Here is an 18,724-nt window from a genome sequence, read left to right on the forward strand (position 1 = left end):
TTTCAAGTGTTCATCAAATCCAAATATTTCTTAAATATCTAGAGAGTTCCTGCCTCAACCATCATTTCAGGCATTGAGTTCCAGATTCCCACTTTTTGCCTCAAATTCCCTCTAAACCTCCTGTTCCTGACCTTAAAATTGTGTTCCCTGCTTATTGACCCCTCTACTAAAGGCTATCAATCCTATCTGTTTTCCTCAGAAATATGTACTCTTCAATGAAAAAGGGTCATCTCAACTTGAAACTCTAGCTTACTCTCTCTCCATGGATGCTGCCTGACCCTCTGTGATCTCCAGTATTTGTTGTTTTCAGTACAGATTGCAGCATCTGCAGTATTTTGTTCCTAAACTGTGCCTCCCCTCAGCCTTCTTTGCTATAAGGGAAACAACTAATTTTCTTCAAAGCTGAAACAATCCAGCCCAAGAAACATCCTGATAATCTCCTTCACACCTTCTCTGATGCAATCACATCCTTCCTGTAGAGTGGTGACTAGAACTTGAGTTGAATGTAAATAAATCTGGCATCCCTTGAATTGTGGCATTATATTATGCAGACCAGACCAAAAGAAGGCTGCCTCTAATTGGATAACACAGCTGTCAATAACAGGGAAGAAGAAGAAGTGCCCAGTTTCAATGACACTTGAAGCACAGACTTTAGAAAATACAGGGTCCTCTTCTGATGTAGTGGTAACGTCTGGACTGGGAGACTCAGGTTCAAGTCCCACCTGCTCCAGAGATGTGTAATAACATCTCTGAACAGACTGATTAGAATAGATTTAATAAAAAGAAAATGTGAAGAGCAACCTGCATCAGGAAAGCAATTGACAAATGTGGCCGTTTGATAGCGCTGTCCCCTCTGAACTCTCAGGTTCCATGTTGAAATTCCACTCCCGTGTCTGCACACATGACACTCTCCAGCGCAGTATTGATGGAGCACTGCACGTCAGATGTATGATTGTTTGTGTAATCTATAAAAAGCAAGGACTTGTTTTCCAATCACAGAAGATGTAACATTTTGAATACACGTACAAATAGATTCAAGAACAGCTTCTTCCCAACTGTTATCAGACTTTTGAACAGACCTCTCAAATGTTAATTCTGATTTATCTTTCTGCACCTTCTCTGCAGCTGTAACATTGTATTCTGCACTCTGTTCTGCTACCCTGATGCACTTTGTATGGTATAACACACAAAACAACATTTTTCACTGTATCTTGGGACATGTGACAACAATAAATCAATCAATCCTGCTCACGTACTTGTAAGAGATCCAATGTTACTGTCTTAACGTAAGCAGGGGAGTTGATCTCCTATGTTCTGGCCAATACTTACTTCTCAAATCACTGAAACAGGTGAGCTAATCATTATCATGGTCTTAAAAATATTCATGGTAAAATAAACTGCTGGCAGAATATGGACATTAGTCTGTGATGCAACTAATAGGAAACAAATAAAACCCTCTGAATTTTCTGCTTAAAACATCTGTTTATCTGCATCTGTGCAAATTGCCAGAGTTGTCAACAATAAGAGTTTGCCTTTGCATCTTAATGAACTGTGGCTCAGTGGTTAGCACTGCTCACAGCACAGGGACCCAGGTTCAATTCCTGCCTTGGGCGACTATCTGTGTGGAGTTTGCACATTCTCCTCGTGTCTGCGTGGGTTTCCTCCGGGTTCTCCGGTTTCATCCCACAATCCAAAGATATGCAGGTCAGGTGAATTGGCCATGCTAAATTGCCCATAGCATTAGTCAGAGGGAAATGGGTCTAGGTGGGTTACTCTTCGGAGGGTCGGTATGGACTGGTTGGGCCGAAGGGCCTGTTTCCATACTGCAGGGAATCTAATCTAAACTGTTTACTTTCTGAGAGGTGTGACTGTATTATCCGCATTTGCTTGTCAAAGACACCAGTCAGCTGTGGAGAATCTTGGTTAACTGATTTTGTCAACAGAAAGTATTAACAAGTGGCACTAGCCTTCTCAAGGTGATCCCAGACAAATCACGTCGCACAGGCAAGAATGAACAGTGCTGGGAAAAGGTCCATGGGCAGAGTGCATTCAGGGAAAACTCAAAAAATTCCAGTCAGCTGTATTTCTCCAATTTGCCAGAGGACAGAGTAAGTGGCGATGTAATGCTGTGGAAATGCCAGGCTTGGATATTTAGACCCTGTCACATTTCAGAGGAAGGGAAGATTAAAGAGTTAGAACATTTCATAGTTTTGATAGAATGGAATGTGTTTGAATAAAAGCATTGTAATGAGGTAAGATGTTGGGGCTGCAGAGTGGCTCAGTGGTTAGCACTGCTGTCTCACAGCACCAGGGATCTGGGTCTGATTCCAACCTTGGGCAATTGTCTGTGTGATGTTTGCATGTTCTTTCAGTGTCTGCTTTTGGTTTCCTCCCACAACTCAAAGATGTGCAGGTTAGAATGGATTGGTCATGCTAACTAAATTGCCCATAGTGTCTAGGAATGTGCAGGCTGAGTGGATTAGCCATGGGAAATTAAGCGGTGGGTCTGGTTAGAAGGATTGGTGTGGACTCGATGGGCTGAATGGCTTACTTCCACACTGTATAGAATCTATTTTATCAGTCTTGATAAGGAGACAATGGTGTAGTGGAAATGTCATCCAGAACCTATAGATAATGTTCTGGGGACGGTGGTTTGAATCCCACTGTAGCAGATAGTGAAATTTGAATTCAATAAAATGCTGGAATTAAAAGCTGGATGACCATGTGATTATCACTGATTATTGTAAAAATCCTTCTAGTTCATAAAGTACTTTAGAAAAGGTGATTGCTGTGGGTTCTAAGTCACATGTAGGACAGGCCAGGCGAGGATGGACAATGTGGTTGACTCTTATCCGCTCTCTGCGCAAATAGGCAAAAATGCTGGCCTAGCCAGTGATGTCTTAATTCTATAAATGAATAAAAAACAAATTAGTGAGGGATGGTATAGGAGGGAGCTCAGAAAGATTGAGAGAGGAAGGCTTGGAGGGAGGTATGTACAGTGCAAATGGGCAGGGCTCAGCAGAGGAGGTATACCAAGGTCCAATGGCTGGCGCACAGGAGGTACACCAGGGTCCAATGGGTGGGGCACAGGGGGTACAGCAGGGTCCAATGGCTGGCGCACATGAGGTACACCAGGGTCCAATTGGTGGGGCACAGGAGGTACGCCAGGGTCCAGTGGCTGCGGCACAAGGGGTATAGCAGAGTCCAATGGGTGAAGCACAGGAGGTACACCAGGTTCGAAAAGCTGGTGCACAGGAGGAACACCAGCATCCAGTGGTTGGGGCACAGGAGGAATACCAGTGTCCAGTGATTGGGGCACAGGAGGAACACCAGTGTCCAGTGGTTGGGGCACAAGAGGAATACCAGTGTCCAGTGGCTGGGGCACAGGAGGAACGCAAGTGTCCAATGGTTGGGGCACAGGAGATTCACCAGCGTCCAGTGGCTGGGGCACAGGAGGAACACCTGGGTCCAGTGGCTGGGCACAGGATCAACACCAGGGTCCAGTGGCTGGGGCACAGGAGGTACACCAGGGTCCAGTGGCTGGGGCACAGGAGGAACACCAGTGTCCAGTGGCTGGGGCACAGGAGATACACCAGGGTCCAGTGGCTGGGGCACAGGAGGAACACCAGTGTCCAGTGGCTGGGGCACAGGAGGTACACCAGGGTCCAGTGGCTGGGGCACAGGAGGTACACCAGGGTCTAGTGGCTGGGGCACAGGAGGTACACCAGGGTCCAGTGGCTGTGGCTGTAGTGGGTCCACTGAGCTGGGGTCAGGGTATGGAGACCAGGAACAGGAGGGTGCCTGTTCTTTCTGTCAATGCCACTGCAAATGGGTAACCTACCTGTCTTTCCTTCCATGTCCTTTAGGGCCTGTGGGTATTTATCTGCTTTGCAAACTGATTTATCTAGTGGTCATTTGGGGGTGGGGTTGGAGACGCAGAGGAGGTGAAGTTATTGCCTCTGTGCTTTCTAACCGTAGAAAAGGGGCTATAATCTTAAATGAGATGTTTTTTGACTTTGTGAAGGTCTATGTTTTTAAGTTCAGGGCAGCCAACATTCCGAAAGAATGTTCCATTTCTTTTTTGCATCTCTTATACATTCCACATTCCCACCCTAGTTCCTCACAAACAATTTTTTTAAAAGAAGTAAAACAGCACAGCTGATAAAAAGATTTTTATTGGGTCTCATGCTGTACACAGCAGCTGCAACACAATCCTCACTCACTTGAGTTTCAAAGCCATGAGAGTATCCACTCCCTGAGGGAACATTTATCACAGTCTGGCCCACGGAACAAATGATCATCATATTATCACTCGGCAACTCGTCAACTTCCTGTAACCGATCAGTAACCCGCCATTTCTCACTGGCTGAGTGAGTTCATCCAATGAGTGGCTAAGTTATTGAGGTTAGGAAAGCTCCAGGTCTCGGGTATGTGACAATAGGTGGTGTGTCAAGTGAGGATGAGATAACTTTTGACTGTAAAACCGTTAAGAAAGCCCAGAAAGCTTATCAACTTGTGCACTTGAGGCCAGTTGGTTGAGGTATTAGCAATGGCCTGGGCAAGGTGCAAAGGAACCCAGAAAATCTTCAGTGCTTTCATAGAATCATAGCAGTGAAGAAAGCAAGTCATTCGGCCCATCGAGTCCACACCCCCCTCCCCGAAGAGCATCCCATCCGGACACACCCCCCACCCTATCCCCGGAACCCTCATTCCCCATGGCTAATCCATCTGATCTGCATATACGTGGACACTATAGAACAATTTCATATGGCCAATCTACCTAGACTGCAGATCCGTGGACACTATGGGCAATTTAGCATGGCCAATCCACTTAGCCTGTGCATCTTTGGACTATAGGAAGAAACCAGAGCACCCAGAGGAAACCCACACAGACACAGGAAGAATGCGCAAACTCCAAATAGTTAGTCATTTGAGGGTGGAATCGAACGCAGGTCCCTGGTGCTGTGAGGCAACAGTGCTGACCACTGAGTAGAGACAAAAGGCAACAGTATCTACATGGAATATCTGTAGCTAAACCTTGCATTTGGTTGGATTTAGCTAAGTTTGTCCCATGCGATGTTTTATCTCATTGACAAATGTAGGCTGTTACTTTGACCCTTTCCTGGTTACTTTTTAAAATTCTAATTGTGTTCCGCCATTTATCTGACAATTGGCATTGATGTCTTAGCTGCATTTCTGTCTCCAAATCAACAGTGATCCTATTGATTCTGTTAACAATGAAATTATCCCAGATTAATAGTTAGTCAAGAAATCATTAAAACACAAAATGTACTGATTGTGATATGGTTTGTACAAATACACTTTAAATTATTGTGGTCATAATTTCTACTCACATGATAACACAGGATAATCTCTGTAGTCTTCAAGCAAAATCGTTAATCATTTCATAGTCCAATGCTACAAAACAATGCAAGGCTCAGACTGTAGATTATGCTACCATATACTGTTTTGTTCCCTGACACAGGGACAATGAAATGGAAACTTTCTCTGTTACTGTAAGTTTGCCTGCAAGGACCAAAGGACTATTCCTGCTGACTTATGAAGAACTGTTGGAGAGACGTCTAGGACAGTACAGACACGTGATCAGTGTCAGGCCCATGCAGATCATTCTGAAACTCCTAGTAGAGATCCATTTGACAGAACCTTCTGGGATCACTTTTCTGGAAGTTGCACCACTCAGAAACAGCAAGAAGAACAGTCAACACCTTGAAGGTACAGAGAATCAAGGAGGGATATTTACATCTCAGTGACAAGTTTGAAATGAACTTTTGTTAAGTGACGTGTATTAGATTTATATTCAAATTCAGTTTAATTATTGCATTTTGCCATAATGTTTGCAACATCTAGCTGCTATCATTTTTCTGAAAACTGTTTAGTAGGTTTCTTAACCTGTCATGTATTCTCTATACTGTTTCCTGTTGAGATTCTGTGGTGCAGTGGGTATTGTCTTTAACACTGAGCTAGAAACTCCAGGTTTGTGTCCCACTCCAGGACGTAATGGCCAAGGAAGGTGTGTTCATTATGCAGCCAAATAGGATGAGTGCAGACTTGTAACTCTTTCTGACACACCACTGGCAGGCGGTTAGACTGGGAGAGATCCCTGTTCTATCATGTAGTAGAAAAATATTAGAATGTTTACCATTGCTATTCATACTCCAGACTACAATATGCAGTCAAACAGGGCAGAAGTAGGTACTGCAGATCCTGGAGATTAGAGTCAAGATTAGAGTGGTGCTGGAAAAGCACAGCAGGTCAGGCAGCATCCGAGGAGCAGGAAAAATCAACGTTTCGGGCAAAAATCCTTCATGCAGTCAGACACCCACTTCTTGATGAGGGGATGGTCAGTGAGGAGCATGTTGGTGTGAACAGCATGAATGAGATTCTGGTTTCAGCTGGGGTGTATCTGGGACCAGCTACCTTGCCCTATCTGGGATGGAGGGTGTGGTACTGTCACTTGGACCAACCTTCAACTAGACAATGGAAATCAAAGGATTTGTTTTCCATGTCCTTCAAGACTTAGGCTTGCTCCAGGAATGCAGTAGAGTATGCAGTGGACACCCTGAAATGTTAGTTGCCACTGGGTACAGTGCAGCTCTGTTAATTTCCCTCTTCTTTGCTAAGCAGCATTGGTTGATACAACAAAGTAAAAGCCAATAGGAGTGATTGCAAACCTGTTCCTCTGAGTATTTAACCTCTCTTGATTGCTAATATGCTAATGTTTGGCAACACAGTGCAACTTCTCTGAATGGTCCACCTTAATTCAAAAGAGAATATATTGTGTGAGGCACAGAGCTAGCGACTTACCCTGGTCCCATACACACTCTTGCAGCGCCATGCATAGACGTCAGCATCCAATTTAGCCAGTATTTTGAAGATTCTACCAGCATCATTGATGTCAGCAGCTCATTGGTTTTGTGTTGGTGAAGCCTAATGGTCAGTGTTCATTGAATGTCATTGGACACGTCAGAGACACTGTATGTGGATTTTAAATATGAATTACTTTGTCTTGGAAGCCATCATTGATCTTGATGCAACAGTGCAATAATGAAGGAGTGCTGCACTGTTGGAGGTGTTGCCTCACAGATGGCACATTAAGCTGAAGCCCAGTCCACAAGCTTAAATGAATGCAAATGATCTCCCAGCAGTATACAACCAAGAATAGGGAAGACATCTCAGTGTATGTTCTTCAACCTACACCACTTAACATACATTTACTTTGTCACCGCCTTGTTGCTGGGATTTTGTTGTTCAAATTGGTGGCATGTTCCTACATTACATCAGACACTTCATTTCAGAAGGAGTTCATTGGCTACAAAAGACTCTAGTGATGTGAAAGACGCTAAGTAAATACAATTTCTTGTTGTCTCGAAATCTAAATGGTTAGTTGGAATATTCATTTTGTCAGCCAACCGTTAACAGCTGATTTCATTTAAAAAAATGTTTTGTTGTAGACTGACATATGGGTAATAAAGATTGAAATGCATGTAAATGGGTTAATATTCAAATACAATTCAAACAGAGAAAATAGAAAGATAATAGGAAATTATAGATGACTATCTGATCTCATTAAACAGTATTACAGTTAACTAAACAGAGTACTGTGCCAGCAAATGTAACTCATTTTGCATCAATTAGTATTGTGAGAAGTGACTTACATGTACATTGTTCAGAAAAGTGGTTCAGAGTTATTGAGATGGTAATAAATTTATAATTTACAATGGAGTTAGCAAAGTAGTGTTAAGATCATCAAAAGGAAGGTTCAGTCATTGAGTTAGTCAGGCACTTTGTAAGGTTGTTGAAATATTTATCTGGTCTTAAGTTTGCTTCTTCTCATGAGCATTATTTTATGTTTCAAATACTTGAGGACTAATTAATTGATGGTCCTTAGTATTTGAATGTATTTATCATACTTCCTTCCTCCTTTCCTTTTTTTATCATTTTTTAGACCTTTCCTTTCAGTACTATATTTTGGAGAATAAACAATAGAATAATTTTTGAAATAATCGGTCTTCCTCCTCCATTCAAACTGCAGGATGAACAAGAGACTTGATATATTTTAACCAGAGCAGTGACTTTTGTGTCATCACCCCTAGACATGGTGTCGTGGGGTCCTTTGAGCTAGTAATCCAAAGCTTAAGACTAATGTTCTTTGGACACAGATTTTAATTCCAACATGGCAGGTGGTAAAATTTGAATTCAATAAAATCTGGAATATAAAATGAATAAAAAGCATTTGGGTCATTAATGCTCTATAATGAAGGAAATCTGCTATCCCTGACTGTCAAACGTGTGACTCCGGACTCTTAGGAAGAACAGGAAATTTGATATTTTTTAATCAAAGGAGTGACTTTTGTGACACCACCCATAGATATTTAGGAGCCACATGTGACTCCAGACCCACGGCATTGTGACTGTCTCTTTACTGCTCTCGGAAATGGTCGAGATAGCCACACTAATGGATCAAAAATCTCCATGGCTACAAACTCTGCCTAGCCATTGATGCCCATAATCCATGAATGAATTCTCTACTTCCTCAGGAGGCTAAGGAAATTCTGTATGTCCACAAGAACTCTTACCAATTTTTATAGATGCACCACAGAAAGCATCCTATCTGGATGCATCACAGTGAGCTGTGGCAACTGCTGTCCCCGAGACCACAAGAAACTGCAGAGGGTCATGAATGCTGTCCAGTCCATCATGAAAACCAGCCTTCCATCCACTGACTCTACCTATATGTCCCACTAGGTTAAAAACAAGGACCTCAGATGCTGGAAACCAGAGTTTAGATCAGGGTGGTGCTGGAAAAGCACAGCAGGTCAGGCAGCATCCGAGGAGCAGGAAAATCGATGTTTCGGGCAAAAGCCCTTCATCATGGGCTTTTGCCCGAAACATCAATTTCCCTGCTCCTCAGATGCTGCCTGACCTGCTGTGCTTTTCCAGCACCACTCTAATCTATATGTCCCACTGCTTTGGGAAAGCAGCCAATATAATCAAAGACTCCTCCCACCCTAGTTATACTCTCTTCTACCCTCTTCCATTGGGCGAAGATTTAAAAGTTTGAATACACATATGAACAGATTAAAGGACAGTTTCTTCCCACTTATCAAACTTTTGAATGGATTACTCAAATGTTAATTCTGATCTCTCTGTCTCTGCACTTTCTCTGCGGCTACAACACTGTATTCTGCTCTCTGTTCTGCTGCCCTGAGGTACTTTGTATGGTACGATCTATCTGTATAACACACAAAACAGCACTTTTCACTGTATCTCAGTCCATGTGATAATAAATTAATGAATCAAAAATAAAGGAAAGTGAAATACATTTGGAAGAATGAATTGTCGTTTAAATTTTGACTGAAAAATGTGGTGCTGGAAAAGCACAGCCAGTCAGGCTGCATCAGAGGAGCAGGAGAGTTGATGTTTCTACAAGCATAAGTTCTATATCAGGAATGTCTAATGAAAAACTTATACTCGAAATGTCGACTCTCCTGCTCCTTGGGTGCTGCCTGACCAGCTGTGCTTTTCCAGAACCATACTTTTTGACTCTGATTCCCAGCATCTGAAGTCCTCACTTTCTCCCTAAATTTTGTACAACCTATTAGAAAGAGTATGCTTCATGGGACCTGCCTTGTCCTTGAGCCTGCATTTCACCCCATTTATATATTTGTATGTAATTCTTCTGCTTTTCTATCTACTTGTTTTCAACTGAAAACAGATAGCATCTGATTACATGTGAAGCTATAATTGTAAAGCAAAAATAGAAGTTGCCAGAGAAACTCAGCAGGTCTGGTAGCATCTGTGGAGAGAAAAACAGAGTTAATGTTTTGAGTCCAGTGACACTTTTTAAAATTGAAAAAAACTAGTAAGAGTGATATTTATGCTGATAACAGGGCAGAGGGGAGTAAATAAAGTACATGGAGACCAGGCCCAGAGAGAGAGTGAGAGAAAAAAGGAATAGGTAAACAAAGAGATTGTTGATGATAAGCTGAGGGAAAGAGAGAGAGAGAGAGAGAGAGAGAGAAAGAGAGGGAGAGAAAGAGAGGGAGAGAGAGAGATAAAGAAGTGTAAATGATTGAAAAAAGGTTGGCTGTATTGGGAGAAACCCATACAAGATAGGTCATAAGGGTATGGGAGATGGTAATGAATATGGAGGAAGGGTGTATAATTGTTGTAAGGTATAACTGTACCTGGGATAATGGTGCAAAGGCTGTTTACACTGGTATAAGCAAAGTTAGGCATTACAAATGAACTGGCAATGATGCAGAATAATTACCCAATCTTCTTTGTTATCTACAATCTCTTCAACCCTGCATATGAGCTGTATACTGTATATTAGTGGTATTCATCTCCATTTTAATTGTAAAGTCAAATTCCTCTTACCAACAAGAGAAAAGAAAACAAATTGCATTTTATATACATTTTAGAAAATAATAGAAAGCCTGCTTTTGGGTCCCAGATCTGAATGTTCATGAACAGCTGAGCCAAGACCAGTTAAATATATATCTCTGATTGACCTATCATAATGTGGAGGTGCTGGACTGGGATTGACAAAATTAAAAATCACACATCACCTGTTATAGTCCAACAGATTTACTTGGATTTACAAGCTTTCAGAGCACTGCTTCTTCATCAGGTAGCTACTTGAGTGTGGTAGCTACCTGACGAGATAGACAGAAAAACCAAAGAACTGAGGATGTTGGTAATCAGAAACAGAAATTGCTGGGAAAACTCAGCAGGTCTGGCAGCATGTGTGGAGAGAAAACAGAGTTAACATTTGGGTTTTCCAGAACAGAAGCGTCACTGAACCCGAAACATTAACTCTGCTTTGTCTCCACACATGCTACCAGATCTGCTGAGATTTCCCAGCAATTCCTGTTTTTGTGTCTGAGGTAGACATATTTTTGATCAGTGAAGGATTCAAAAGTCAGAAGTCACGCAAGATCAGGGTATAGTCCAAAAAGCTTATTTGAAATCACAAGCTTTCGGAGCGCTACTCCTTCATCAGGGATTCTAGAGTTATTGGGAAAAGGCAGGACAGTGGAGTTGAGGATTAGCAGATCAGCCATGATCTCATTGAATTCTGGAGCAGAATTAATGGGTCAAATGACCTACTTCTGCTGCTACTCTTGTAGTCTTATTTGAAGAGTGCCTCATTTGACAAAACTACATTCTACTGAGTGGATAGGGTAAATTTTCACTTTAATGCAACTCAAAATTTATTCTATGTAACAAAAAATAATTCTATTTCACCTGTATTTAACATTATACCTTGAATGTATGAGGTTTAATAAATTCCATAAAATAATTATTGGTAAAAGAAGGATGAGATATTTGCCTGTAAGTTTTATGATATCAAGATAAATGATGATCATGAAAACTTCACAACTTTAAAAGCATTGAGAGTTGAGATCTCACATTTTGGAATGTGTACATTTAGATATTAGTCGGCGTTGTGTTCACATCCTCAAATCAGGAGATGATTAATTTTCATTTTCTTTTCCAGAATTGCGCTACTGTTACACAGATACACATTTCAAGTTATAGAGTGAATTTAAACTATTCTATGTTTTTCACCTGTCCTATTTCAGCCTCACCCCCACCATCCACCAAAATCAACCGGACCACAACAACAGCCCACATCAGATTTGCCCCAACAATTAACCAGCAAGTAGTAATTGCTGAGAATGGAATTCTGGGCGATTTCATTCTGAGATATGATGTAAACAGAGAATTGGGAGTTGGTGATATTCAGGTAATACTCTTAATGGCTTCCTGATTCTGTGATCACTGTATCCCAAGAGTGTACGTTTTCATTCATGAAACACTCCAGAGAGTCTGCTTTCAGCAAATTTCTGTAGTGTTGTTAGAGATGTCATTTAAATCAGATAAGTTCACTTTAACTTGGTTCTCTGCTTCAGCTGATGTTTATAGATCTTAAAACAAACATGTGTGTACCTTGCATCTGCAATGCCTCACTACAAAAGCTTGTTTGTAAATTAGTTTTAAATTAAATTCCAAGCATCTTTGACTTGTGTTTACGTACCCCCCCGCCCACCACCAAAGCTCCCAGCCAGTCTATTTTCTGAAATCCCAATAAGAGCAAATTGTCCTCATCTTCAATTTCTTTCTACTTGTTTCTTCTCTTCTTACCTGTTTGCCTGTCCTCCTGTCCTCTCCCGAAGTCATTGACTCTTTCTTGAAATTGGTTAGCCACTGTTCCGATGACCTTCTGTTAACGTATCCAGATGGACATTCTTCAATGGGTTACAATGAAGCCCAGGATATTTGGAGCCTCATTTTCACAATAACGGTACTAAAATTTACACTCTGCAAAGGTTTCTGATGTGAACTTGCTTTTCAACAACAGAATGTATTGTAACCAAAACCAGCTGTGTTCCCATTGATAACTTCAAAACCACTTCCAGCAGGGACCTTTGGATAGTGATTGTAAGCAGTAAATATCTTGCTCATCCTAACCTCAAGGCCACTATTGCTGTAACATACCCTTCTCTTCTCTCCTTCCCTAGTAAGATCAGTTTACTCTATCCTGGTTTGGATGTTGATGGTGCCATTTGTAAATAAATGCCATTGCGCCAATATCAGGAGCTGGTTGATTTTGGTAAATGGTTACTTTTGCCCAAAAGCTAATCACATGAAGTTTCCTCATCAAAGTTTAGCAAGCAGTGTGAGTCAGCATAAATCTCAGCTCACCATCTTAGCTCAAGAAAGAAATATTCAAATGTTAGACCTGAAGTTACTATTTATAGACAATACCTTTGTCATAGAACTCCTACTGTACTCATCAAGAATATCAGAGTCAGGTCAAAACAGGCAAATTCTCAACTCTTCAAAAGAAATGTGCCTCAGCTTGCAAATTCAAAAGGGAATGTTTATTGTCTCCAGTTGTGATATTTTATAGTTCACATGTGAATGTGGCTCATGCAAAGGAGATTGTCAATTGTGAACAAGTTAACAGATAGAGATTATAACATGAAATATATATATATATATACACACACACACACAAGAATATTAGCGTTCTTGATAGAAGACACAGATTCATGTCTCACCTGTGTCATAACACCTATGACAGTAGAGTCATAGAGATGTACAGCATGGAAACAGACCCTTAGGTCCAACTTGTCCATGCCGAACAGATATCCTAAATTAATCTAGGCCCATTTGCCAGCGTTCAGCGAATATCCCTCTAAACTATTTCTGTTCACATATCCATCCAAGTGCCTTTTCAATGTTGTCATTGTACCAGCCTCCACCATTTCCTCTGGCAGCTCATTCCATACATGCACTGTGTGAAAATTTGGGCACACCAATAATCTGCGTGAAAGAAAATTGCCCCTTACGTCCCTTTTACATTTTACCCCCCTCACCTTAAACCTATGTCGCCCAGTTTTGGACTCCCCCACCTGGGGAAAAGACCTTGACTATTCAGGCTATCCATACCCCTCATGATTTTATAAATCTTGATAGGGTCACCCCTCAGCCTCTGACATTCCAGGGAAAACAGCCGCAGCTTATTCAGCCTCTCCCTGAAGTTCAATCCCTCCAATGCTGGCAACATCCTTGTAAATCTTTTCAGAGCCCTTTCAACTTTCACAACAGGGAGACCAGAATTGTACAGATTGATGAGACAATCTTTGTAAAGGGATGTGTTGTAACCTATTCCAAAACTATTGCCCATGGTTTCACTGTGCAGCATCCATAAGGTACACTGCAGCAACTTAGCAAGTTAGCTTCTACAGCAGCTTCCAAACCTACAACCTCAAAACTTAGAAGGAGAAGGGCAAAAGGTGCAAGAGAATACCGCCCACATTGGCGGGTCAAAATATTGGAACTCATCCCTTTTAGCAGTGTGGGTGTGCCCAAATTATAGAAGTTGCTGTAACCCAAAAAGGCGACTCCCCAGTACTTTCACAAAGACAACTAGAGATAGACAACAAATGCTGAGCTTGCCAGCAATGCTCAGATCCCAATGAAGGAGAACCATTGTAATGATTGTAAATCCATAGGTCAGTAGCTATTTTTCAACCCATTGTCACCAACACAGGGTTACTTGTGTTACAAATACAGATGATACAAAAAATTACTTATGTTTGCTATTAATCATGTCAAGTGCTGAGATTTTATAATTTTATTTTTTTTACAGATTCAAAATGGGTTTTTTGTTCATTACTTTGCACCTAAGGATCTGCCTCCAGTTCCAAAGAATGTGGTCTTTGTGATAGATACAAGTGCTTCGATGGCAGGAAAGAAAATCAAACAGGTATATTTCTTTACCTTAATGATTGTACTTAAACAGAAGCTGCTTATAGATGTCTGACCATATCATTCACCCATTACAAACATGCAGCTAATGATAGAATCACAGAACTTTATTGAAGGAACTCTTATCCCATTGCAAATTCAAATTGTAACCTCCTCAAAGAATTCTAATAAGTTTGTCAGCCATGACTACTTCTTCATTAAGTCTTGATAATTCTCTGTGGTTATATTATGTATTTATATTATTATTTTCACATGCTATTTTATAATTCAGCAAGGTTCAATACCATTCATGATTCTGCAGATATCGAAGCAGTATACAAGAATAATAGTAGGTACAGTAGATAATAAAGAAAGCAAATGGAAATTTGACATTTATTGCAAAAGGAATAGGCAATATATAAGTAGGGAACTGTTACTGCAACTGAACAAGGCATTGGACAAAAACAAAATAAAACTATAAAGGAAACCCAATATCTGAGATTAGTACAAATTCCCATGCTTGGTAATGCAGTCCAATCCCTCAAGGTGCTCACTGATTAGAATCATAGAATTATACACAGAGGAACCTCGATTATCTGAACGAGATGGGCGGGCACTATTTTGTTCGGATAATCAATTATTCAGTTAATCGATTCAATGCCTTTCCTCTGGGCCTTGGAGTTTTTTTAAGTCCGCTCCCCGTTCAGGAGACAAGGCAGCGCCACGAGGCGCTGCTCCTGCCCCTGATCCCACACACCTCCTGCCCCAATCCTGTCCAACACCACCCCCCGGTCCCCCCTACCCACTCCGCAACCCGGTCCAACCCCGCTCCCCAATCCCGTATAACATCCCCCCGGTGCGCACACCCCACACACCGCATCCATCCCCGCCCCTATCCGGGGCAGCTGGACTGGACACCAACAACAAGACAGCTGCTGCTGCCTTTGTGGATAAGTCTCCAAATAGCACACATGTACACAAACTTTTTACTGCAACTTTTTGACAGTTTCCACCTTTGTCCTGTGCAGGACAATGTTGGAGAGATCATCTGGGGAAGGGGGGATTTAGGGTATACCCCTCTGTAGAACTCCAGGGAAAGTGTGGGAGAGACAGAGTGTGGAAGGTCTGTGATTTGGAGATGGTGCCTGTTTAATCATTGTAAACAAAAGATGCGATCAGTGTTGCATACACATCCTTGATGTAATGTTTCTATTGGGACCTCGAGATCTCCTTCGGATAATCAGATATTCGGATAATCAGATATTTGGATAATTGATATTCGGATAATCCAGGTTCCTCTCTATATAGTAACTGTGGAAAGTTTCAATTGTTCTGGTTGACACTGCCCCAAATGGAGATCTGCTGTTCTGTTTGCTCTTCTTTGCACCAGGTAGCTAAACAACAGAGTCATTTGACTCAAACGTGATCTGAAATTGGGGAGCAAGCCCAGTCTGATAATGGAAGAGGGTCTGTAACTCTCACACTCTCTAGAAATGTGAAACCTAAACTCTTCAAGTGTAGATATTACAGGTAGTTTGGGAATTCTTACATTGACTTAACGCTGCATTGTCCTGGACTGCTCTATGCAACACGTTCCAGGCCCATTCCTGTAAGCTGCCAGTAAACACATGCCCTGCATAATATGATATTCTAATAGATCATAAATTCTTTGTAATAAGGACGATGTAGTGATTGTATTGAGGTCAGCCAGGTGGACCTCATAGAATATGAGTTCTCTTATTGGACCAGGTTAACAACCCCAGTCAGGGACCCCTGGCTGACAGATAAGAACTATTGTATCTCCAACTCTATTTTGATTTAGTCCTTACAGTCTCCTTTGCTTTCTTTTAGGGAAGCATTGCCTTTATCAGGCTTTGCTTGTTACTCTGACCTGCTGTGCTGTTCCAGCAATAAAGTTTCAACTTTGATCTCCAGCATCTGCAGACCTCACTTTCTCCTCGAAGATTTCTTTTAGGGAAGCATTGCCTTTATCAGGCTTTGCTTGTTACTGTTTCATTAGTGACATGGTTGTTCTCCTGGTGGTGGAGAATATAGAGTAAAGTTCTTGCACAATGGTGTCTTTTTCAGTGGGTCACTGCACATACAACCACAGGTGATGTGGGGAAAATATAAACACTGAACAAAAAATAGTTCAGGACAATCATACATCCTACTCACTCTTGAGAGCTGACTCTGAGGGAGGTCAAAGGAAGATAACGGGTGTAGATTAGATTCCCTGCAGTGTGGAAACAGGCCCTTCGGCCCAACAAGTCCACACCAACCCTCTGAAGAGCAACCCATTCCCTTATATTTACCCCTGACTAATACATCTAACACTACGGGAATTTAGCATGGCCAATTCACCTAACCTGCACAGCTTTGTGACTGCGGGAGGAAACCGGAGCACACAGAGGAAACTCACGCAGACACGGGGAGAACGTGCAAACTCCACACAGACAGTTGCCCGAGATGGGAATTGAACCTAGGTCCCTGATGCTGTGAGGTAGCAGTGCTAACCACTGAGCCACCGTGTAAATAAAGGGTGACTTGGTGATGGAATACCGTTCTCTGTAGAGTTATTTTAGATGACACTTTGAGCAATTTTTCATCCCAGCTGTTGGAAACATTTAAATTATGTTGCATTTTGAACTCAGAGTGAATTTTTCCATTGTACTCAACTCCTGATTCCTTGGGACCCAAACCAGCACTTTTCTGATCGAGCTGGTCATCTGAATGTGAAGTCGAACTCTACACTGATTGACCCAAAGTCCCATTGTACAGCTCTCCATTCATTGACCCAAAGTCCCATCGTACAGCTCTCCATTCATTACCATCAAACCAAAAGCCAAGATTCAGAGATTATTTTGCGTTGAACTGAGAAAAGAAGAGGGTCAGAGCAGGCCAATTATCGGCCTATTTATTCCAGTGTTTGTTGGCATTTTCTGATGCGTGACTCATTTTCTCATAAATGAAAGACTGTAAGAGGAGCCTGGAGCATATGGGTGCCAGCTCATGAGTCTTTGCTCAACAAACGACAGCTGTTTCACCAATTCAGAAAATAAACTGCTTAATTCAAGTAATTGAAAATATGGCATTTGCAATATTTTGTCATCTGTAAATCGGAATGGGTACACAGTGCTGTCAGGTTGACTTGAATTGATTGTCAGTTTTAATAGGGATGTAATTATAACATAAACACAAGCATCTGCAATAAATAGTCTTCGATGTACATTATAAAAGGATGGCCGAGCAGGATTTAGAATTATCATGTCCTGTAACCAGTGATGAAACTAATGTAATTTTATTCTTTACGCTGATATAATCATAACATGTTTTGATATTTCCCTTGCTGCATTCTAACAGAAAATTTCACTTGTCACCTGTGATTAAAATGTTACAAGCTCTTAGCCCCCTTTGTTACCAAAAGAAATTACCCTAATTCACTGTAAAGTATGGGCAGCACAGTGGCTCAGGATAACAGAATAGGGGAATGGGTTTGGGTGGGTTCCTCTTCAGAAGGTCGGTGTGGACTTGTTGGGCTGAAGGGCTTGTTTCTACACTGTAGTGATTCTACGTAGCAAGTTCCTTGAAAATGTTTGATTGTCCACTTGACTACCGCTTAAGTTTGACAAATTGCTGTGGGCATTATGTGAGCTTTGCTAAACAAGGACACAAAGGGTGTTAAAAAACACACGATTCCAGTCTATTTATCATCATCAAATTACAGGTAAGTGGTTTCTACCTGTTTTAGAGCTGAAGTCTTTAATGAGAAAGAATACCATGTCACAATCTTAAACCTTTCATATGAGATGCATTTCTAATGCTGGTGTCTTGGGGAGAAAGACACACCTGGAGTGGCACATATTGTTCTGGGCCCTCAGGAAGAGTTAATTGTTCTAGGAAGGCATGGTGGAGTAATTGAATGGTGGAATAAGCCTACTGTTGTTTTGTACATCAGCTGGAGACAGATACTGCATATCAGCAGCAATGAATGAACTTTTTGATTCAATTATTTTAAAAAGACAAATTTCCTTCACAGGAGGAACAATGGCAGATATTTCTGGGTATAATGCAGAAGATGCTGGATCAGTTCATTCCAAAAAGGAAGAAAGATCCAATGAAGAGGCATGGGTGGCCATGGCTGACGAGGGAAGTTAAGAAACATATAAAGTCAAAAGAGAAAAAGTATAACATAGCAAAGATAAGTGGGAAAATGGAGGACTGGGAAGCTTTTAAAGAACAACAGAGGATTACTAAGAAGGAAATAAGCAGAGAAAAAATGAGGTACGAAGGTAAACTGGCCAAAAATACAAAGGAGGATAGTAAAAGCTTTTTTAGGTATGTGAAAGGGAAAAAAATGATTAAGACTAAAATTGCGCCCTTGAAGACAGAAACAGGGGAATATATTACAGGGAACAAAGAAATGGCAGAAGAATTAAAT

The 18,724-nt window shown here is 41.4% G+C and overlaps 1 protein-coding gene across 2 annotated transcripts in view; it reads left to right on the forward strand.

The window, feature by feature from the left end:
• The window catches only part of itih5 (inter-alpha-trypsin inhibitor heavy chain 5), a 62,236-nt gene that overhangs the window by 17,602 nt on the left and 25,910 nt on the right, over positions 1–18,724 (forward strand). Inside the window, exons 5-7 of one of the 2 annotated variants that reach the window (XM_043713257.1) lie at positions 5,486–5,733; positions 11,610–11,773; positions 14,186–14,302. In XM_043713257.1, coding sequence (XP_043569192.1) covers positions 5,486–5,733; positions 11,610–11,773; positions 14,186–14,302 — 529 coding nt within the window. The remainder of the gene's footprint in view (positions 1–5,485; positions 5,734–11,609; positions 11,774–14,185; positions 14,303–18,724) is intronic. The other variant, XM_043713258.1, reaches the window with a different exon arrangement.

This window comes from Chiloscyllium plagiosum, chromosome 23 (genome assembly GCF_004010195.1).
Source record: "Chiloscyllium plagiosum isolate BGI_BamShark_2017 chromosome 23, ASM401019v2, whole genome shotgun sequence".
NCBI lineage: Eukaryota > Metazoa > Chordata > Chondrichthyes > Orectolobiformes > Hemiscylliidae > Chiloscyllium > Chiloscyllium plagiosum.